The 24,026-nt window shown below is 34.6% G+C and overlaps 1 protein-coding gene across 1 annotated transcript in view; it reads right to left on the bottom strand.

Annotated features, from left to right (window-relative positions):
• FER (FER tyrosine kinase) overlaps positions 1-24,026 on the bottom strand; it is a 414,063-nt gene that overhangs the window by 176,033 nt on the left and 214,004 nt on the right. The window contains exons 11-12 of the mRNA XM_019653135.1: positions 23,166-23,369; positions 13,427-13,549 (exon numbers count right to left, since the gene is read on the bottom strand). Coding sequence (XP_019508680.1) covers positions 13,427-13,549; positions 23,166-23,369 — 327 coding nt within the window. The remainder of the gene's footprint in view (positions 1-13,426; positions 13,550-23,165; positions 23,370-24,026) is intronic.

Below are 24,026 nucleotides of genomic sequence, written 5' to 3'. Positions count from 1 at the left end.
TAATAATACTAGACCCACTGGAGATATTCAATGACCACCTAAGACTATGGGAATCTGGTGATAATAATAAATGTCTTTAATCTTCTGCAGAGCATTGGAAATTCACATTGTTTTTATTGGTCCAAACCCTCAAATATGGTGTCTTTGCTATGACTTCTAAATGTATCCTCTTTTTGCCAAAAGGCCTGAATAATGAAACAATTTCAAATACATTCATTCTTGACGTGGGAATTTGGAATGAGCTTTTACATTTTTATATACTTCAGGTGAAACAGCACTAAGAAACAGTACTAAGTGGTATTTTGGCTTTGATGGTTTCTATTAGATTGAGGAAACAAAACAATTACAAGCATTTATCAAAACAGAAAATAATATCTTTCCTGGCTACTCAGTCAACAAAGCAAAATTAGCCCATAGAGCAATTATTTTTTCCAGTAATGGAAAGAACTAACATATAGTATCCAGTACTAACAAGATTATGATTATTTTATATACCAGTTAATGATATACTTAGATAGGAAATAGATATTTCAATATGGATTACTTAATAACTTTAAAAAATTCTACCTTTCTCTTCACTCAAAGTAACGCTGTGTAACATTGCTTGAACTCTTGGATCTGACCTAATACTTAAATGTGAGATACATCTGTTACCAATCCCATAACTTAAAAGCAATGACTTCCTAAACTCTTCATTTTCCAGTTATTGTTCCACTTTCACATTTTAATAACTTTGACTTTCAACTCATTCCCACTATTTTCTTAAAGTTCATTAAATGAGAGAGCAAACCATCAAAACACACCTAATTTCTTTTCTATTTTTAGAATGAATTCACCATCACTCATTAGTTCAATCCATAACCCACACAATGATATAGTGTCTCCCGTCTTTTGTCCCAGATTGCAAGCAGATCTGTTGAATATATCTAGGTCAATCTTATATTTCTGTAACAGGAACCTAATGAACATTAAAGAATTTTGTGCCATTATAAAAAAAATGACCTAGTATTCAGATATCTTGATATTTTTAAAGCTTCCAAAGCTTAATGGATGATACATTTTTCCAAGTCTATAGAATAACATTTTCCAACCTTAGCCATAATTTCATTGCATACTAAATGGTACTAAGTGACAATAAGTTTACAAAATGCTTTTCACTATCTTGCCTTTACAGCAATGGTGAAGTAGGTACAAAAAAAAGAAAGTGAGTCTGAAGAGTTCAAGCGTATTGTCTAGAGTCTCATAAGAAAAACAAGCTAGTGAGGATACATTTGATGGAGAAGGTGTGAAGCTGAATCAGTCTCTGAACAGCCTGTTCTAACCACATAGTTCCAGGAAATCAGGAAAATGTTAAAGGAAGAACATAATTTTAATTGCCTCTAACTCCAAACTAGAATTTTTAAGGGATTAATAAAGGAAATGCACCTTGCCATTGATCAAGTCAGTGATTTGGGCTCCTCCAAATAGCTAAGAAAACACTTTGATTCATAAACTCTATGGTGGCTGGGAATAATGTCCACACTCTTACCAGCTTAGAAATTTACTCAATCGTCTACAAATAAGCCCTGAAAGCATGACACACACAGAAATCACTGAATCATTGAACAATAATTGTTTCCTTAACTACTTGTAGTTGTATAGCATTTCCAAATTAATAATCCCAACAATTCTCCCAGTTTGGCTCTTTTCTGGTTTCATTAACTCTTCCTCAAAGGTAGTTACTGAAATTATATATTCTAAGGCATCTAGTCCTACTCTAGGCATTAAATAAGGAACAGACTAGCACCTGTTTTATTAATTATAACATTCCTGTTGATGCCTAGATTTTTTTTGGACTTCTTGTACACAATCGCATCTCTGAGTGCACATCATCCCATGTTCTTTAACATATTCTTTTACCTCATATTTATAGAGCACCTTTGGTGTGCCACTGTAAACCAGGCTAAGGAACACAAATGTAAATTAATACAGTCCTTAACGTCAAAGATCCATAACTCACAGTATATAAAAATAAAATAACTCTACTACTACAAAATAAGTGATATAATCATGGTTTGTGCAGAATTCTATGGAAGCACAGGGAAAAGAGGAACTAATTTGAACTAATGAGGTTAAAAAAATCTTTACACAGGAAATGATGCTCAAAACACATTCCAGGAAAAGAGGGCAGCATTACAAAGATAGAAAATCATGAAACAGCAGATCACATTCCGAGAAGTTTAAGGGAATTCAGTGAGTTGCAACTTCAGACATGTGAAGGACAGGCTGGGGAAACAACTGGAAAGGCTGACAGGTGCTACTGGGTCGCTGGGAATGTCATGATGCACTTTTGCATTGAAAAACATAGAAAAATACGTCATGAGTTTCCTGACAACCCAATAGATCACAAAGGGTCCTTATATGCTAGGATGTTTCAACCTGATCAATAGGAAATGTCGATCCATTAGAATATTTTATGCATTCACATAACATGATCAGTTATTACTTTAGATATTCCAAACGTCTAAACATGGCCAAAGTCAAAGGATTAGCAATCATGAGAAACAAAAGACTCTTCACAAGAGTCTCAGACCCATATCAACAGAGGCCTCAGCTAAGGTAATAGCAGCAAGGGGATGTAAAGGAGGTAACAGACTTGAAAGCCATTTATGAGGTAGAAGTTTCAGGAATTCATGGTTCATTAACTGCGAAGGACGAGGAAAAATGAGGAGTATATGAATGTTCCAAATACGTTTTATAGCTTACATGCTGGAATGGGTGGCGGTAACAATGATCAGGATGGAGAAAGCAGAGCAGGTAGGGGAATAAAGGAGTGAATCAACATAACGAGTTTCTGTTTGTATATGTTGACTTTGAGGCTCTATAGTCATATATGCATGCAAACAGGGGGACTAAAGGAAAAGGAAAAAACAGAGACGAGGAAGAAGGGGTTAAATTGGGCAGATGAACTAAGATCGGGTTAGAAAAAAATCCTAAATAGATTAAGAAGCCTGCACTGATTCACAAAACAAAACAAAAAAAGTTTTTAAAATAGGAACCTGATATGATAAAATGTTATTTTAGAAAGATAAATCTAGTGACAAGAGGGGAGGAAAGATCCTAAAGGAAAGACAGGTAAATGAACTGTTAGCAATACTGGTTGAAAGTGATGAAAGTCTATGAGTAAGAAGGCAACAGGAGTGGAGGAAGGATGGGTGACAGAGACCACTGGAGCCTCCTCTCTCCATCTCTGTACTGTCTATCCAAGGCCCTCTTCTCATGCTAAATATTTTCTCATGTACTCTAAGCCTTAAGCATTTTCCCTACATGGTGGTGACTCCCAAGTGTGTATCTGTGGCCCCAAGACCACTCCTAAATTCTAGATATGTATATCTATCTCCTTACAGGACAATCTATTTAAAAGTGTCAAATATAATTAATACTCAACATGCCCCAAATTTCCTACTAAACCTAGTTTTTGGCTAGATCAGTCTATGATGTCATCACCTAGCTATTCAAATTATAAACTTGAAAGGAATCCTAAAAACCCCTCTCTTACCCACCACATTCTTTGACAAGTCTTATTGACTGACAGATAGCTAAGCTAATTATTTGCAATTTTAGGAACCATCAATGCCTCCACAAATATCCAATCATTCTTTAAATCCCAAATCTACCTTTTCACATTCATTGTCACTTCCATCTCTCACCTGTCAATCACTCACTAATTGGTTTCCACAATGAAGCCATCATGGTCTTTATAAAATACAAATCTGACATGACTTTTCCCATAAAATCATTCAAAGCTTCCTACTGTCCATAAGACAAAAAGACCAACCTTTAGCATGAAGGAGTTATTACTTGGCACCTTTTAACTTCTCTAATCTCACTTCCTGTATCAGTTTTCTATTGCTGCTGTTAACAAATTATCACAAAAATTACCAGCTTAAAGCAACACAAATTGATTATCTTACAACTCTGGAGCTCAGAAATTCAAAATAGGTCTCCTGGGGCTAAAATCCAGGTGTCTGCAGATCTTCCTTCTGGAAACTCTAGCGAAGACTCAGTGCCTTGACTTTTCTAGCTTCCAGAGACTGCCTGCATTCCTTGGCTCTTGGATGCAAGAGTTCAACCAATATTTCATTGTCACATTTTTTCCTTGTCTGTCTCTAACTCTTCTGCCATCCTCTTTCCTTTTAAGGATCCTTCTGATGACATTGAGCCCATCTGGATGATCCAGGATAATCGCTCCATTTCAAGGTCCTTAATATAATCACATCTGCAAAGTCCCTTCTGCAGTGTAACAGAACACACCCACAGTTTCTGGGCATTAAGACAGACACTTTGGGGTACAGGGGGCATTATTCTGCATATCACCCCTCTTCTTCCTTCTTCCCTCTGCCTACTAGGATATTCTCCGTTACAGGTATCGAAATTAAAATGCTTACAGTCCCTCAAATGTCACACAGACTTTCTCATCCTTTTCTGAAACACTAAGCTCTGCCTGGCCTTTCACTGGTACCACTCCCAGTAATCTTTCACAACTCCTGGTGGCCTTCCCTGAACTGTCAAGGTACCAGACTCTTCTTAAGGGCTCTAAAACACCATAAAGTTCCTCTACAATAGGATTTTATCATCTCGATCATAATTCTTATTTACTTACCTGTCTTCCCAACCAGGCTCTAATTTCTTTGGAAACACAGGTTGTCGTCATCATCCCTATATCTTCAGCAGCTAACATAGTTTCTATCACATAATAGGCACTCAGTATGTATTTATTGAGGGCTAACTGAAGAGACAGAATCATGCTTAAAACCTGTGGATCCCTAGAAAATGCTGACCTATTTATTTCAGATGAACACTGATGACATTCCAGAAACCCCACCTTCAAAACTGCAATAGGAGTGGAGAAGTCTTTAAAAGTTATTGCTAGAGAAGACTCAAAAAACTCTATTGACAGTTCAGTATAAAGGACATTAAAAAATGATTATGTCTCCAAATGAAGTGATTCTAGGGGGCAAAAAAAAAAGATACAGATTTATTATGTAAAAGAGAATACAACATTACTAGAAAGTATTGATAAAATCATACCACTAGAATCCACCATTTGAAAATATCTCTAATGGTAGGAACACAAAACAGCGAGGGCCATGATTGAAACATGAAGGTCCTTTGTTACTAAGAGACATACAATGAATTATAACAGATCTTTATTGATATTGATTCCATTTCTCATTAAATAGTCAACACTCGAGGTTCAAGGTTATCCACAAGATTATAATTTCTCTGTATGGGTATTTCTGTTATAAGACCTCATCTTTGGTCTAATTTTAATATATATCATTTATTACATAAATAACAAGGAAGAGTTTGAAGTTTCATTTTCTCTAAGGCTTATATGTGAATGAGGCTTTCCATTTTTAAAAATCACTTGCAGATATCTTTTTAATGTCTTTGGTCTTTCTAATTTAAATCCTGTAATTTCAATGTCATTAAAATTCTTAGCATGCAAATTTTTTGATGTTAAGTAAAGTAGGATGTGGGAGAAGTCTTTGTGGCACAATTAAATTGTTCCCTTCAAGGACAACATAGAAGAGGATGAACATGAATTTAGTTTATATGGCAAAGAAAGATAAGCATTTTTTCTTAAGTGAAAACAAGCGATGCCTGTTCTTGTATTTCATTTTCACTTTTAAAATGGGTTAACATGGGACAGTAATTTGCAAATAAAGAATATTAAATATTACATAAGATTGCCTCACCAATTTAAAGTTAATATCAAACAGAAATCTCATCAAGGTGTCAAATGAATTTTATGAAATGAATTAAATATAATTCTCAGTAGGATAAAATACATACAAGCTGAATAAGAAAGAGTGTACCAGAAATGTTTTCTATCTGTACTTAAAAATATTTATGAAATTTGTAAGAGCATCATAACTACAAGAAACAGTAATTTCTAATATAAAGCAATAGAAGGGAAAGAAAACATGGAAAATAAACTATTGTACAAATGGAACTGAAACAAAATATATCTATTTCCAACGGGATTTCATTCATAAATCAAAACCATGCCCCACTTTGGAAACACTAAGAGCTAAAATTTCTATATTGTTCTAAAACAGAATATTAAAGTCTCTTGATTAAAATAGTTCTTCAAATATAATATCAAGCATTTATTAAATGTCTAGATTTTCTAAAAAATAACATAAAATATTCACTGATGAAATGACATACTTCAGGCAATGTTTGTACTGTACTTCAACCTGCATTTAAAAAATTCCAGTGACTTATTCTTTTAATGTCTTATGCCTATTTCCATCATCCCTCAAATATTTATAGGGTAGATAAGAAATATATGGAACGCATTTCCAAAAAACCTGGCTCCTCAAACTTAAAACATCATGATAGTTAAGAAAGTCTGAGGTAGGCTTATGGATGAAATACCCTTAAGAGATCATTTAAGGAACATTAGTGGTCTCCAAGGTCTATTAATTTTTTGAGCCTAACTGTGTGAAAAAGAATATAAATAAAGCCACTTCAAAATGGAGTCAGAGGAGCTGCCATTGCAGAGGAACTGCCTTGCACATCTTACTCCTCAAACCTGGATTATTTAAACTGGGCAAAATAACCTTCAAACTAGGCCAAACCAACATTGTATTCCAAACAACTGTTTGAAAATCTAACAGGAAAGCAGGCATTCTGACTACTGACTGAAAATTAAGACATTCTTTAGAATTACCACCAACATGTATAGTGTCCTCACCTAACAATGGGGAAAATACTAATGAGCAATTCACAGTTGACAAGATTTAATAAAATAATACAGGTAGAGTGTTATCAGCATACTAAGCATTCAATCAATGTTTTTTCCTTCACAATTTAAAATCTTCCAAATTGGCCTTCTGTCCTGATTTATCTGTCTTGTGAAAAAAGTTTTTAAATAAGAAAGTGTAAGGTATTGTACAGTTTCAAAATATATCCACAGAGATTTTTCTTACACAGTCTTTACAACACCCATGTGGGGTTCCTGTCGGCTGAAGATTAGGCGGCTGACCTGCCCCAGTTCATGTGGTTGGTATTGCTGGAAACTGGCATTTAAAATTGAATTCTTTTTGCTCAAATCCGAGGTCCACATGGAGATTTATATGTTCTTGCTGAATATCCTAAAGAGAACATTTTGTAATTTTGTGTGTGTGTTGTTCTACTCTCAACGGATGTAATAATTGGTCTAAAAGATGCAATTAAATAGTGAGTATTCTAGATCAGAGCTTTTCCTCCAAACTCTGAGTTTCTCTTACTGGATATCTAATTTGACAAAATAGTTAATTACCTCATTTTCAAGAGATAGAAAAAAAATCACTGTCAGCTACAAATTTTAAACACACAGCACTTTTTTAAAAGCCCCATACGAATGACAGCCTAAGAGGGTTAATTGAAAAAGCACAGCTAGCTAGATAATTCCAAAAATAATGAATATAATATTGTGACTTATAGTAAGAAATTATATTTGGTCTTAGATTCCATTTCTGGCACAGAGCTCCTAAAACCCCTGGAAATTCCTAAGTGCTGAGAGCCATAAAAGAATCTTTTCTTAAGTGAGTGAGGTGACTTTGGAAAGCCCCTAGGTGACCTAAGGGTGGGGGCTGGTTGTCAGATGAACCGATGTTGTAATTACAGAGCTGGAGCTGTCAGTTATACTCCCTGACCTCTGGGGAGGGCAGAGAGGCTAGAGATTGAGTTTAATCACCACCAACCAATGATTTAATCAATCATAGCTATGAAGTACAACTACACATTTCAAATATCCAAAAAAGACTGGCTTTGGAGAGCTTCCAGGTTGGTGAAGGCAGGTGTGGATACTGGGGAGAGTGGCAAGCCTGGAAAGAGTGTGGAAACACCATGCCCCTTCCCTATACCTTGCCCTGTGCATCTCTTCCATGTGACTGTTCCTGAGTTATATCCTTTGATAATAAGCCGATCATCTAGTAAGTAAAATATTTCTCTAAGCTCTGTGAGTACTCTAGCATATTAACCAAACCCAAAAAGGGGGTCATTGGAACCTCCAATCCATAAACCAGTTGGTCAGATAACCTGGACTTGTGATTGGTGTCTGAAGTTGGGGGGGTGGTGGCAGGCTTGTAAGACTGAGCCCTTCCTTATGAGATCTCACTCTATCTCCAGATAGACTGGGTCATAATTGAGTTAAATTCTTGGTGATGTGGGGGGAGGGAGGGGAAGAAGAAGAATAAGGGACTGGGGGGGAAAGTTTTTGGAAATTAAAATCAGGGGTTTTACTCTAACTTATTTGGATAGCCATATTACTACAAAAATATTGCCTTGAAATTCACTAGTGCTATAAGCACAAATCTTTTTAAGAGATTAAAAACACAAATGTTTTTAAGAGATCCACTATGAAAAGTTGTAAAGTTTTATGCTGGGTTTCTACTCAAATGAAGCGAATTTCTTAAAGCATATAATAAACAATTGACCTTTTAAGACAATATAAATTAGTTATTGAATTAATCTGAATCAGTGCTCACCTCCCCTCGCTCTCCCCTTCTACCATCTGTCTGCCATGCTAGCCTCTGCAGTTCCTCAGTTATACCAAGAAACACTTCCTAGACACTCATGGACGATATTCAGTCAATAACCACCACTATGGCTCTCTCTACCAGTTGAAAGTTGGCATCTGTTCTCATAGGTTAATATTCATGCTATGCTAACTGTTAAATACTTTTGCAATTAACCCTGCATATAACCATACAGATAACTGGTTGTTTTGGTTCACAATTCTCCTCAGAATTCATTAGGAGGCCTTCTCTGATCACGAATTTTTAAAAACAATGCTCCCCCCTCTCCCGTATCCCCCCCCCGTCCCCATATACACACACACCACATACCCCTTGTGCCCTCATCAGGCCATTATCTACTTGATCTGCTTCATTTTCACAGCATGCATTGCACTCTGACATAATACAGAACACTGCCCAGCACAGGATGAGTGTTAAGTAAATATTTACTAAAGCAATATATAGTGAATCACATATATTTTCCAATCTCCTCTTTATTAAACTTTTAAATTATTTTAACAATGTAATTAAATAATTAAGGAATTAAGGCACGTGGATGTAGATTTAAGGAAAAGGAAGTCTCTTTAATTTCATAAAATGTTAAATTGAGGACTTAACTATCAAAAACTATCAAAAGCTTCAATAAAAGGAGAATCATTAAACAGCAATATTGGGAGAAATGATACTTAAGTATAAAGTAAAATAAATAGTCATTAAGAGATCTGAAACTAAAAAAAAAAAAATGAATAGAGTACCTAATTAAAAGTACAACTTTCTTCTTTCATGAACGGTTCCTTGTTTGCATCTGTTTGATCATGAATACTGTTACCACTAGCCTGTCTCCTCATTACAAGTCAGTAGTTTTAGTCACAGAAAGATTTACTCCCCGCTCAAAAAATCTGCCTCTAATATTCTGGCAACCTATACCAAATTCTAATAAAAAGCCACAAGTACTTGATTTAAGCTGGCAGGCAAGTCATTTGTCTAAGATTCAACTTAATGGCTGGCTGCCTGAGTCCCCTGAATTTAATCATGAACTTTTAATTCCCATTCGGAAAGAAATTTCTTTTGGAAAATAGCTAAATCTGAAGAAATATTAAACTTAACAAGGCAAATAAACTTCCAAAGTACAATTTAAATGTTAAAGTTGAACTCGATGTCTTTCTAACCTATATTTTACCAAGCCTTAAATTTTACCTCAAATCTTAGATCTCCAACCCAATATTACCATTTAATGATGTTCCTTTTATAGAGACTTATAGTATAATTGTTAAAATGTTAAAATCTTTTTCAATTTAACATTTTATGGAATCAAAGATACTTTCTTTCCCTTGAACCCACATCCATGTTCCTTCAAATAAACAGTTTATTGTAGTCGCTATAAAGTCTACACTCCACAATCTAGACATAGTAGTTAAGAGCATGGGCTCCAGTCTCAGCTCTGCCTCTGATCAGTTATGTTATCTTGTGTAAGTCATTTACCGTGTTAAGCTTCAGCTCCTCGTTCATAATATTGTGTGGGGTTAATAACACAATATTGTATGGTATTCATAACAATTCTTCATAGGAACATATAAGGGTTACATGAGATAACGCATATGAAAAGCTCAGCTGTACCTGGCTCCTAGCAATTGCTCAGTGAATCCAATTCATCAACAAATATTTACTGAACAACTACTATGGGTTCACACTGTTCTAGGTACTGAGATACAGCTGTACTAATTGTGAAATGTAATTCTGGCGCATATGAAACTTACATTTCACTTGGGGAAGACAGACAACTAAAAATACATCATACAATATAATCTCAGATACATAACCATAACAAAGAGAAATTAGGAAGTGGAAGGGGGGAACGAAGGAACGAAGGAGGTGAGGTTTTATTTCACACATGGTAGTCAGAAAAGGCCTCCCTGATAATGACATCTGAACAGAAACTGAACTAAGTAAAGAACAGGCCATGTGCATAGCCAATGTGTAAGAACAGGCCATCCTTATGTCCAATATAAGGATGATGATCATGGGTGATCGGTATCTCCTGTTTACAACAATGCCTTTCATCTTCCATATCTTCACACAGGCTTTGGGAGGCAGTGTAGAAGAAATCCGCCCATGGAGGGTAAGGGATGACTGTCTTGGGTGCCACTGGCTTTATCACCAATTGAATTATTTCTCTATCTCTAAATTGTCTAGTTGCTTGTACCTCTGAAGTTAAGAAAGAGCCACTATGGCCACTATGTCCTCTAGTTAGGCATTATGATGATATATTTATATTTTTATGGGTAAGAGAGAAATGAGAGTGTCTTAGAAGTAAGTTGCTATAAACAGAAATTATATTGAGACCTAAATAGCATTCTTTATGTAGGCTAAAAAGGAAGCCTGGCAAGATGGAAATTAGATGTTTTACAGCACATTATATGGTCAAAGACATTAACTTCTTACACAAATTAAATCAAGAAATAGATTCCAATTATAGGAGTACGAATAACTTCTCAAAGGAAGACACATAACAGATAATACAACCATAGCAAAATCCATATCAGTTTATTCTCTGCTCATACTGAAAATGATCTAACTTTCACAACCTCTGCTTTGTGATTTGCAGGTAAAAGAGTAACACCATTCTTTAAATCAAGTGTATAACAATATTTACAACAGAGATAATGACTTGTGTATTTCAAATATCAGTACTTTAGATCAGATTAATATAATAGCTATATAAACTTTAACTCTTTGCCTCATAAAACAATCATATAGATAGCCCCTTAATCTTCTATGGCTTTCAGTTTATAGTCATTTTCATAGCTAATATCATAAAATGATAAGACAATCCCCTCCATGGCCAGTGCTGGGGGTTTGGGAGAAAGAGAACAACTGGCTATGGAACAGCCCAGAGAATCTATTCCACATATTTGGGCTTATTGTCATGAAAAATTTTATATAGCAAGAGATGCAGCTTTATTTGAAATTAAATATTCCCCCTCAAGACATGATCTGCATTTTTATGTATCTCTTCTATGGTTTGAGTAGCTGAGTATTTGGTGGTACCATTTACTAAAAAAGAACAAATTTTGGAGTTAAAGGTGCTAAACTCAGTTTAGGTGAAAAGTAGAAAAAAACATTAGTTTGGGGAAATATATAAATCTGAACTATAAGTTTGCAAATCACTGATGTATAAATAGTAAATGAAGCCATGAGAATAGATCGCCTTAACTAAATAAAAGATCACTTAGAATTCTGCAAAACAATTGCAGTTACTTCTTCATTGATGGAAGAGGAAACGTGGGTAGGCTTTTTACTATTTTTTTTTTTTAAGATTTTTATTGGGGAATTGGGGGATGGGAATAGCGCTGGGGAATTGGGGGAGGGGTAACAGACAAGTTGCTGTCCTTTTGTTCTTCAGTCTAGTTGTGGAGGACGTTGCTTCACTGGCCCAAGTTGGCACCGTCTTTGCGCTCTTCCCGGTGAGGCAGATTAGTCGCCGGCTTCTGGACCGCCACTCACGCTGGGCTGCTGGCTATACATGGTAGCCCATGGCAACCCACTGCAACAGGGCCTGCAGCCTATGCCATTGCCAGCGACTCACGGCAGCCCAGCTCCAGGTTGAGCTGTTGTTCAGCATCTTAGCTGTGGAGGGCTGTGTAACTGGCCCTCGTATGTGGGATCCGAACCAGGGACCTCTGGCCTCCCAAGCTAGCTCTTAACCAGCGCGCCACTCGGTCAGCCCAGCTTTTTACTTTTTACTAGAGAAAAAAATGTGACAACCTGTTCCAGACTAAAAGACAATTTTTATAGGGTTTTATGCAGCCAAAGTGGAGAAAAAAAGCGAATGGGAAAATACTAACAAATGAGCCAAACTCATAATTCTAGAAAATTGTGCAAGGAGGTTAATTCCTTAGCCACAGAATTAGTGTTTAGCAACTGTCAAAATCTTCTGTGAGAGGAATGTTTTAAGCTCAGCCCATAAGTAAAGGCTGAGTAGTAAACTACAAGTACAAATATTGACATTATATTCTAGGCTAACAAAGGGAGGCATAACAATTGTCTTTTAAATTTCCTTTGCTGAATCTGGATTATACACTAGCATTCTTGGGAATAACACTTAGTCCATATTAAAAGTCATCCCTAGATATATAAAAAACAATTCAGCAACTATTAACCTTCCCTGTTTCTATACTGTTCTTCATATTAAACAGCCCCCAATGGAAAGGATTCTCGCCGACCCCAACCCAATTCCTTAAACATCGAAAGTGCTCAGAAGCTAAGCCAGCTGCATTATTCCATTTTGGTAGAGGCCCCACAGATTTTACCTTAAAAACACAAATCTTCCTTATGCCCACTCCTTACTTCACAAATCTCTTAAAGCAAATGAAAGTTGTATGTCCTGTGATAGATCCGAGAGACAAAAAAGACCTAGAACTATCTCTCACCCAGCTACCTGGCTCCCCATAGGGAAGTTATAATTTACAGCCTTTGAAAAGAGTAGTATAGTTTTTTAAAGTTCCAATATCTTATAAATATATTGTAAACACCCCAAATTAAAATTCTAATTTATTCATGATTGAAGGATCTTTTCTTTGACTTCTACATCTTATAATCTTTTATAAACTAAACCTTTCAAAGGCTGAACCTCATAAAGCGACGAAAAGCTTCATCTTTCAAGAAAAACCGGAAAGAAAAAAAAAAAACAAAGACAGGCCATTTGTAACCTAGCAAACACTGAATAAAAAGGCAACCCATCTGAATAAAACCAAGGAAACTGTTTCAACTATATTTGTACTAGTGGTAATCACAATAATCTAAGAACTTTATTTACTGTGGGAAATGTTAACTCATGAAACAGTCTTTAGAAAGTAGTGTGTCTATGCACCTACCTTAGGAATGGGATTCAGCAGCACCACACCTGACTTCTTAGTGATGACCTGTTTCGTGGTATAGTGATGATCTATGAGCTGAGGGATGTTTGAAAACCCAGTGCCTTCAAATCGATACATATTCTGGACAAAGAACAATAAAGTAGAATAAATATAAAGTCACTGCTTCAGCATGACTGCATTTATCAGGAAGATTCATTTAAGAAAAACCACTGTTGCACAATGGTGCGTATATACTTAACACTACTAAGCTATACACTTAAAAACGGTTAAGTTGGTAAAAATAAAAAGATAAATAAAACTCCAACATGCTAAAAAATATGTACCTTTCCATCGAGAGATCAATTTTCATAACTATTCAATGTAATTCAGATTCGTAAAAAGGAAAAGGAAGAAAAAGAAAATTAACAAACAAACCTGGAATGTATTGTGCTAAAATGATAACCAAAGGAAATACGGTGTGAGAGCCATTTGAGTTAAGGAACAGGGATATGCTTACATATATGTTCCATTTGATAAAACTTGCAAGATCCAAAATAATGTCAAAAGTTTGAGGAAGCATATCCAATATATTATTTTAAGAATACCACTGCTGATCATTTATTTCTTATTTATCAATATAATATTCACTGAATTTTCTACACTAGGGGTTATTCGTGTATAGTCTTTCACCAAAATGATGGTCATTCACACACTTTGAGGAATAATGCATCAGTGACAAAATTGCAGGAATGAATCAGCACGCTCAAATCTCAGAACTTTTGATTTCATAACATCAGGTAAGTAACATTTTCCCAAACTCTGCCAAGACCCTTTTTCTGTCTTCATAGTTTAATAGGCATGCAGGTTAGTTATCACATGGAAAAATTGATAGCAACAAATTTAGCAAGAAAAATCATCTTATTGGTCATACTTTTCAATATAAGAAGCATTGCAATGCAGTGTAATGTAATGACAACTTCCATCTGATTATTCACAAAGAGCTCACGTGTACATACGTAGGTGATATGCATAGATACGAGTGTGTTCCACTTTAATAAAACTCTATGCTAAGAAATCAGAGCTTTCAAAATGTTCTCAATTTGGATATTACATTACTAAAAGCTAACTTTCCCAGTTAAAGGAAAAAGACCTCAAAACTCCTTTTCCACAGTATAAAATAAGATTCAATTTACCAGAATTTAATTTATATGCAATTTTAAATGAATATGTCTGTTTTATCAAGTTAGGAACAAACAAACATGCGTTAGCTTACTTTAACACTTAACTATAGAATATAATTCAATTCAAGGCCATTTATGTTAAAGTTAATTCAGGGCAATTGTTAATAAATTTCTCCCCGAATTTTTGTATATCACAGCCATGTACATGGCTAGCAATGATGTTAGCCATGATGCTTAGCAATGATACTTAAGAATATTTCACACTGAAGACACTAATGTATTACTAGGTGTGCAATGCACTGAGCAAGTTCTCTCAGTGTTTCAATTTATTCATTGGTGAAACAGAAATAATATTTGGACCTTCTCACAGAATAAGTGTGAGGCTTGACTAAATATTAACATGCAAATCACCACCCAGTGTATGGCCCATGGTACACACTGAATTATTAAATCACCATACAAATAATAAATCTTGGAATACAAAAATAATCCCAAATCTGAGTATAAGAAACATTTTCAAAGAGCACTTAAAAGTGTAAATTACATTTTCTCAAAATATAATGATTATAAATAATCAAATATCCTAAAAATTCATATAAGCATTCTTATATGAAATTAAGAAATGAAGAAATGTAAAGTTATAGCTGTGTAACATGTAATAACAATAACGATAATATTTCAACCAAATATGCAGTATTGTATGTTTGAAAGTTGCTGAGATCTTAAGCATTCTCACCACACATACATACACAAAAAAGAGTTAAGTACATGAGGTGATGGATGTGGTAATTATCTTGACCGTGGTAATCATTCTATAATGTATATAAAATCATTATGCTGTAGTACATTTTAAGTACATATAATTATATTTGTTAATTATTCCTTAATATAATTTTATGTAAAGTGTTCACTTTAATTATTTGAGATAATATGTGTGTGTGTGTGTGTGTATATATATATATATATATATATATATATATATATATATATACTGTTTCTGCTTTTGTCTTCCTTCAGTCTACTCAACATAGAAGCCAGGGGATCCTGTTATATCATTCCATTACTTTGCTCAAAATTCTTATCGCCCTCAGAATAAAAGCCAAAGTCTTACCATAGTTTACAAGACTGTATAATCTGTGTTCTATCATCTCTCTTACCTCATCTCTTACCATTATCTACCCCCCACTGCAGCAACACTCATTTCCTTCTTGTTTTATAAATGCAGTATATGCATTCCTTCTTCAGGGTGTTTACATTTGCTGCTTGAAATACTTCCTCAGATGGCCATATGGGTAATGGCTCCCTTACCCCCATGCGGTCTCTCATCAAATGTTACCTTTTCAGTGAGGTCTACTCTGGCCACCCTACACAATATTCAATATTCATTTTCTCACCCCAACAAAATTTCTTACCTCCTGTTCCTGAATTTTTCTCCTTAAAATTTATCACTAACATCATATATATTTTACTTATTTATCCTGTTTACAGTCTATCTCCTTCTCTAGAATGTAAGCTCATGGGGTAATAAATTTTTACATTTATTTTGTTCATCATGGTCTAGAACATGGCATATATCTCCTGGATAAATAAACATGTGTGATTGAATGAAATGCAAAGCACATAAAATGACTGTAAAGTTAAAGTGACAAGACAACTTAACTAAGAAATGAACACTGTAAAGTTCACAGTATCACGCAAACTCAAGACACTACAGTACAATATTTAATAAAAAGTGAGATGAAGTTCACACAATGAAATTTCAAATCAGACAATAGAGTCATAATGTCTTATATAAACTTCTAACATGCCTCTTATAACTTGAGAAATAGTGAATGAAATAATGGGAATTTTCAGTTTCCCTTTCTTAAGTTCAGGCAGTTTTCTGCCGCTGACATAGTTATCTTGATGGACTAATACAGTGAGTGATACAAGCTGCAGCACCACCCTCATGGGCTGAAATAAGAAACTGATCCCCAGCAATTACTTTTTTAAAGCAATTACTGACAAACAGTGAAGTTCTGAGTCTAAACACAGTGCAAAACCAATCAACTCACTTTTTAAAAGATGAAGATAAAGTAATGAATTTAAAATGATGTTAAGACTATGCTTAAAACGTAAAAGGTGAAGAATAGTACATTTGTCAAAATTGTTGAGAGCTTGTTTGTTGATACACTCAAAATTCTGAATATTATATTTGTACAGATCTGTATAAATTGTGTATAGTTCCAATGACTTGTGGTTGGTTTCAGATACAGATGGACTTTTAAAAAGTTTTTCTGCATGGCTTTAACAATAATATGACAGAGAAAATCCAGGCTAACTTTTAAATAAGCAACTTCTTTTTGAAGCTAAGATTTCTACTAATGATCTCATATGAATTCCAAAAAAAGAAATATAGTACAGAATAAATTTCTACAAAGATCATTTTGTTGAATGTCATTTATATTACATTTTAAATATCACATAATATGTCATTAAAAATAAGTATGAATAAAAACTATGGTATCGTTCAATTTTTATAAAATAAAATTTATAGATACATATAATTAGAATACATTTAAAAATCCCAAAGAATTTACACTAAACCCATCAGGGAAGCAAACATTCCATGACACATATTTCTGAAATTTTATCAAAGGTATGCATTGCTTTTGTTTTTAAAACATTTACTACAGCTAGAATTTGTTTCTGAGTTATCATTTGTCCTACTTAAGAATCACTCATGCATATAGATGAAAACACATAAAAAACAGAATCAGATTTTGTTGCTATACATATTTCTAGAGGACTGTTATCATGCAAGGATGTCAAACAAAATAGAATAAGCATACAAAAATGACAAGGAGATTCAATGTATGTATAATTTGAAATAATACGCCTGAGTAGGTTTCCCGAGAACAAAAATCAGGGCTAAGCAGGCTTAAGAAAAATGAAAGAAGAAAAACTAATTTCTAAAAAGGCTGAGATGAATAAGCTGACTAAAAAAACAAAAGGCTGAAGAACAAAAGTCTAAAACACTCCTTTTTCTGGTAAAATAAAAATTTAAAACAAACTTTAGCTTTCTCAAATAAAAAGGGCATATTGAACACTTACAGATAAGTAATTAAATCAGTACACAAGGATTTGGGGGAGCATGGGGAATAACAGTAATAAGGTTTTGGTATGGCTTTTCCTAGTTACCTTTTATTCAGTCTTCAGATGGTGTCTCAAACCTAACTTCTTTCAGTTTTTCAGTTAAAAGCTTTCACAGCACTGTGTATCTTTACAGAACTTAATATAGTTTATAATTACCGTATTTGCCGGCGTATAAGACGATTTTTTGGCCCTGAAAAATATGCCTCCAAGTGGGGGGTCGTCTTATACGCCAGGTACACTTCAGATAGACTGCCCATAGTGCTTGCCCCGTGCCATAGTGGCCTCCCGATGCCCGCCCACTTCATTCCACATACCGTTCAGGCATCAGCAGCGCTGCTGGGTGTATGCTCGGCTGTTATGCGATTTTGCTGTTATGCGATTTTACCACACTCGCAAAATCGCACACAGCCGACCATATAACAAACTCTGTATTTTGAGTGGAAATGTTAGGGGGTCGTCTTATACGCCGAGTCGTCTTATACGCCGGCAAATACGGTATATATGTGTGATTTACGAGTGACTGTGAGCCTTCCTCCCTATAAGCTCCACCATTACGTCCCTGGCCTTAAGAATACTCACTTGATTAGTGTTTCCTGGAAATTAATATTAACAAAGTCTTGGAATAGCTTTGTTTAATTGTTAAGAAAGAAGTTTCCTAAGTCTTGTGTGTCAGGGACACAGAAAATAGTAACTTATGACAGTGTCATTTTGACTTCAAGATACTTTTTACCTTTGAGTCCTTGAATGGGTGGATAGAATGGTTAAATAATCCTAAGTGTACAATGATAAGGAATTAACTGTCATCAAAACCAGTTTTGGATTTCTACTTGCTTTCACTTAAGTCCCACAGCATGAATTTAAAAGGTAGTTCAAAGAATCTAGAGATTGTGGCAACAAAAGTAAATCTAACCGGCACATTCAGAGACTAAATCCATCAGTTCAAAATGGAATTTAGCACATGATAGACATCCAATAAGTATCTGTTGAATGAATGATGATTTAATACACTGAGCTACCCAATTTTACATGGTAATTACAATCTCCACCTCTGTGTCATTTTTGTTTTATTGGCCCATATCCTGGGCCTTACATAGTACTCATTCAAATAATATTTCCTGAATGAATGAAGAAATAAGATTATGAAAAATCATTACCAGATTTTTACCTAAGTTTTATTTAAAAACATTTATTACGTTATTTTTAATTCACCACTGTATGCTAATTCAAATTTCTTGGCTCAATGATTCCTAATTCTGCATCTTCAATATCTTTCTGTTCGTGAATGCTACCAATGTCTAACCTACTAGGTTTTAAGCTCACTGAGAAGTAGCCCATACATTTGTCTGTTTCATCTCCTTACATTGCATAACACGGTATTTTGGAAAAATGAATTTTTAGTAAATATGTGTCAGATGAACAAATTAGAGAAATATGAACTGGCACTTTCCTATAAGAGCATTAAAAATTCTTTTCGGACTACTTTTGTTTTATCATATGTAGTTTTTGTTTTATCATATGAAAGAAAGGCTTTAATAAATTTATCAAATGGAACAAAGCTGTATGAATTTCTATGAAAATCTATCAACATTTAGGACCCAAAGTAAACAGTGTTAGGTACACAGTCTAAATCTGCTTTTACAAGCATCATAAAGAGTCTGGTAACTATGGATATGTCAGTAAGTAACACTGGAATTACACTGAGATTCAGATACTCTTAGATATGTTTAATATAACTGGCTTTACGAAATTAATATGTTTATAATCCAATAAAAAGTAAAGTTCTTTTGCTTGGGCAAGCTAAAACTACAGATAAATATTTTCCGACAGAGTAGTAAAATATGTAAAATTTGAAATTATCTCTGTCCATCTTGATTAGTTATAATGGCAAAGTTTTACACCATGTTAAAAAATAACTGTGATGTGTAAACAAAAATATAGCTTCGAAATAGATGCTATCAGCATCCTGAGATACTCTGGGTTTGGTTTCAGACTACCACAATAAAGTGAGTACATATTCTAAAACACCTTCATTACTATTTAAATTTCACAAATAAATTTCATAGAAACAAAAAGAAAATTTTTATATTAACTTTTCCAATTACATTGATATTTCTTAGAAAGTAACATTTGTATTTTTTCTCAAGTACAGTCATCAAACAATGGTAAAAATATCCAATATTTGCTTAGCACTCCACACCTTACAAAGTGTAGATTCACTAATTTGATTCTTACAATCACTGTGAAAGCTTTTAACCCCATTATTTCCCAAAGCATGGAACTTGTAAAGTGAAAAACTGGGACTGAAATCCAAGTCTTCTGACTCTATGTCCAATGCTTTTTTCAGTGACCCACTATCTGATTTTTGTCCATTCTCTGAAATCTCATATTTCTTTATATCTTACTCTATCAGGACAACTGTCCCCTCATTTATATACAGTTTTTATAATCTACTACTAGATTATAAACTCCTTGATTGGAATAAAACAGGCAATCATTAAATAGCTGGTAATGAATTCCTCCATTTAATGACCACTTCCAGGTAACAGGTCTGGAGGAAGGAAATGGGATAATTTTAGCTCATGTAAGATTCAGCTACACAAAATGAAAAAAGAATTAAACACTCCCCAAAAAGTCTGTATCATCTTAAAACTTCCGTTTTGAATTGACTGAAGAGCTCAACATTATTCATTGAGAGGAAACTAAATAAAATTAAGCAGTAAAAACCTGAGGCATTTACAGAAATACAATCACTCTCATCTTTAATAGAGATCTTTGCCTAATTTCAATGACAAGGAGACTGCCAAATAAAATCTTCAAATGTGAGCTTGTCACAATGTCTACTTTTAGAATATATTATGCTGTTCACTTTAGTCACTTAAAACCAAATGGCAATATTAAAGACAACTGATAATTTGCAATAGCACCACTTCCTTTTTGTTTCTAAGAATACTAATTTAAATACCCTTGTTAAATTTAAACTAGAAGTGGTAATAAGGGAAATATTTCCGTCTTATTTAATGTATGACATATTTCAAAAATAGTAACTTTTAGAGTTTAGAAAACAAAAGAGAACATTTATATAAATTGTAGTTACTTTATATTTCACCTTTCATCTTTAATTCTACAATTCTCATATCATTTTATTGGGTTGTCGGAAAAGTCATGATGCATTTTTTCTATATTTTGTTGAAAAAATGCGTCATGACTTTTCCGACAACCCAATATAAATATTGCCAACATGGTCACATGTAGTAATAGGAAAGATTATCTACATCTGTAACAATGGCACATACAAATTATAAAAGGTTTGACAAGGAAATAAGGAATGATATACAATTAGAAAGAAGTTAGATGTTTGAGAGGAAGCAAATGTGATTATCAAGTTGAGGTCCAAATACTATGTAAAATTAACAAATAATGCAAAAATTATAAAACATACTTAAATGTACTTATTCCTTTTACCCAACTGAATGGCATCTATTGTAATTTAAATATAGTTATTACATGTTAATATACAAAATGCTAATGAACTGTATACTTTTAGGTGGTTACTTTTATGGTATGTGAATTTCACTTCAGAATTAGATAGATAGATAGATAGATACATAGATAGATACATAGATTGATAGATAGAGATGGAGAACCCATCTGAGGTTCATCTAATAATAATGATTCAATCTTTTGGTAAGGTAACTAGTATTATTCTAGTGCCTTGTAGACTGTGAGCTTGAAATCACATGCCATGGAAATGATGGACTGAAAAATGACAAATAAAGGCATCAATTCCTTTCTTATGCCAAAAACATTAAATATTTCTGAGTGGGTAAAGTTAAAAAACATTTTGAGATTATTCTTCATCTATTTAAAGCTAAATAAGGAATGGAAGAAACATAAAGTGCAGTTTAGCAATACTTAGGTAAGTTTCAATAAAAGTAGTACTAGAACAAGCAATGTGAATAGATCATTTTTAAAATTTTTCATCACTTTTTACTTATTAGCATTGCCAACAAGCAATAGCTTATACATAAAGGAAAAACAACCTTAACCCTAAATGAATCATAAAACCAGTTCAACTATCATTGTCCCATTCATTAAGAAAATTCATTATCACTACTTAATAAAATATTTCTTAAAAATCTCTCATGATACCATTTTTGAAGGAATTTCAAGGGCCAGTTTCAAGATCATAAATTTCATAATTAAATTTTTCCAGAAAAATTGTGATAATCACATTTCTTTTTACTTCTAATTTAAAATCTTTTTTTTTTTAAAGATTTTATTGGGCAATTGGGGATGGGGAACAGCCAAGTCGCTGTCCTTCAATCTTAGTTGTGGAGGGCGCAGCTAGCTCAGCTCCAAGTCCAGTCACCATCTGGCTGCCAATGGGCAGCACGCGGCCACTCAGCTCAAGGTGCCGTGTTCAATCTTAGCTGTGGGTGGGCATAGCCCACCATCCCATGCGGGAGTTGAACCAGCAACCTTGTTGTTAGGAGTGCACGCTCTCACCAGCTGAGCCATCCTGCCACCTATTGGCAGTTCAGCGGCAGCTCAGCTTGGGCACAGCTCACTGGCCCATGTGGGAATTGAACTAGGGACCCTGTTGCTCAGAGCTCGCGCTCTTAACCAACTGAGCCACTCGGCTGGCCCCTAAAATATCTTTAATGTTTAAATTTAACTTAAATATTTTATATATTTATAGATTTAAATTTGTAATAATTACTTTTAATTTATTATATCTTAAAGTACATATTTCCTGGGCTGGCCAAGTGGCTCATTGGTTAAGAGTTGGCTTGGGAGTGCGAGCTCTGAGCAGAGGGCCGCCAGTTTGGATTCCACATGGTCCACTGATGCTGCGCCCTCTACAGCTAAGATGGTGAACAACAACTCAACCCAGAGCTGGGCTGCCATGAGTCACTGGCGACGGTGTAGGCTGCATTGGGGCGGCAGTGGGCTGCCGTAAGCTACTGTGAGTGGCCGGCAGCCAGCGTGAGTGGCAAGCATGAGCTGCCGTGAGCCTCCATGAGTAGCTGTCCAATGGCCAGCGACCAATCTTCCTCAGCTGGGAAAAGCACAATGATCACAATACCAACATGGGCCAGTGAAGTGACGTCCTCCAAAACTAGACTGAAGAATAAAAGGACAGCAATTTGTCTGTTCCCCTTCCCCAATTCCCCAATGCTGTTGCTGTTGCTCCCTTCCCCAATTCCCCAATAAAAAATTAAAAAATAATAAAAATAAAAATAGATAAAATACATATTTCCTTAATAAGATAACATATTAGTGAATTTTGGAGCACTGTATTTAAGGAATTGAGAAAAAACAACTTAAATGCTAAACTTTAAGTGTTACAGACATTTATCAAAAACTACTCATCATTTTATTACCATTATACTATAATGAACTACATTAGGACATACATATAAACCAAATTAAAAACGTACATCAACAAATTGTATGATAAAGTGTCTCCTTTGTCCATCAGAATATACAGAAAGGACATATTCACCAGGTTTCCCATGACTTTCTCGCACCAAGAAGTCTCCTTGTTGTTTTAACAGATCTTGAGCTTCTATTCTGGGAATTGCACCATGGTACCAGTCCTGCTCTGCCAGGGGCTTCTCACTTGTGGGGATTGTATCACAAAACTTAAGCAAACATTGGGAAACAAAAGAAGAAAGAAAAAACTAAATTAGAAAAAATAGCATTTTTTTTCTGGTAAAATTCACAGCAATTATAAATACTTCTTCCACATGTTCTCCCCTTTAATTGACCACTTAAAAGTAATGTGATAAACATGAAATTTTCATAATTTTTAAAGCAATATCTCCTGGAGCATTGATGCTAAAGTTTAACACAAGTACATAGCCTTCAATATTTTAAGCTTATTTGTTTTTTCTACCTATTATACATGCTTACACATAATATTCATATTCAGAGTTAATACTTGTAGTCTAATTCACCTGTATCATAAAATAAATCCATATATTAAAAATTTATCAACCAAAGAATACAATAAAAAGGGGGTATTATCAGAGAAATTTATCACAAAACAACTTCATTTTTATTCAAATTAAGTTATTTGTTTTGATTTCTGGTCAATATGTTGAAGCAGGTAAAAGCTGTACTTGCCTCCTCTCACAGCCACATCAAAATGACAACTAAACTACAGAAAAACTATCACTGAGAATCACCTGAATCTTGCTGAACTGAAATCCTACAACTAAGGACATGCAGAAGCAGCCACCTCGAGACTGGTAGGAGGGGCGGAGATGCAGAACGGGCTGGTCCCACATCTTCGTGTG

This window comes from Hipposideros armiger, unplaced genomic scaffold, assembly GCF_001890085.2.
Source record: "Hipposideros armiger isolate ML-2016 unplaced genomic scaffold, ASM189008v1 scaffold_196, whole genome shotgun sequence".
In the NCBI taxonomy this organism is placed as follows: domain Eukaryota; kingdom Metazoa; phylum Chordata; class Mammalia; order Chiroptera; family Hipposideridae; genus Hipposideros; species Hipposideros armiger.
The sequence above is the reverse complement of the archived record's forward strand: the minus strand, read 5'-3'. Positions and strand labels throughout refer to the sequence as shown.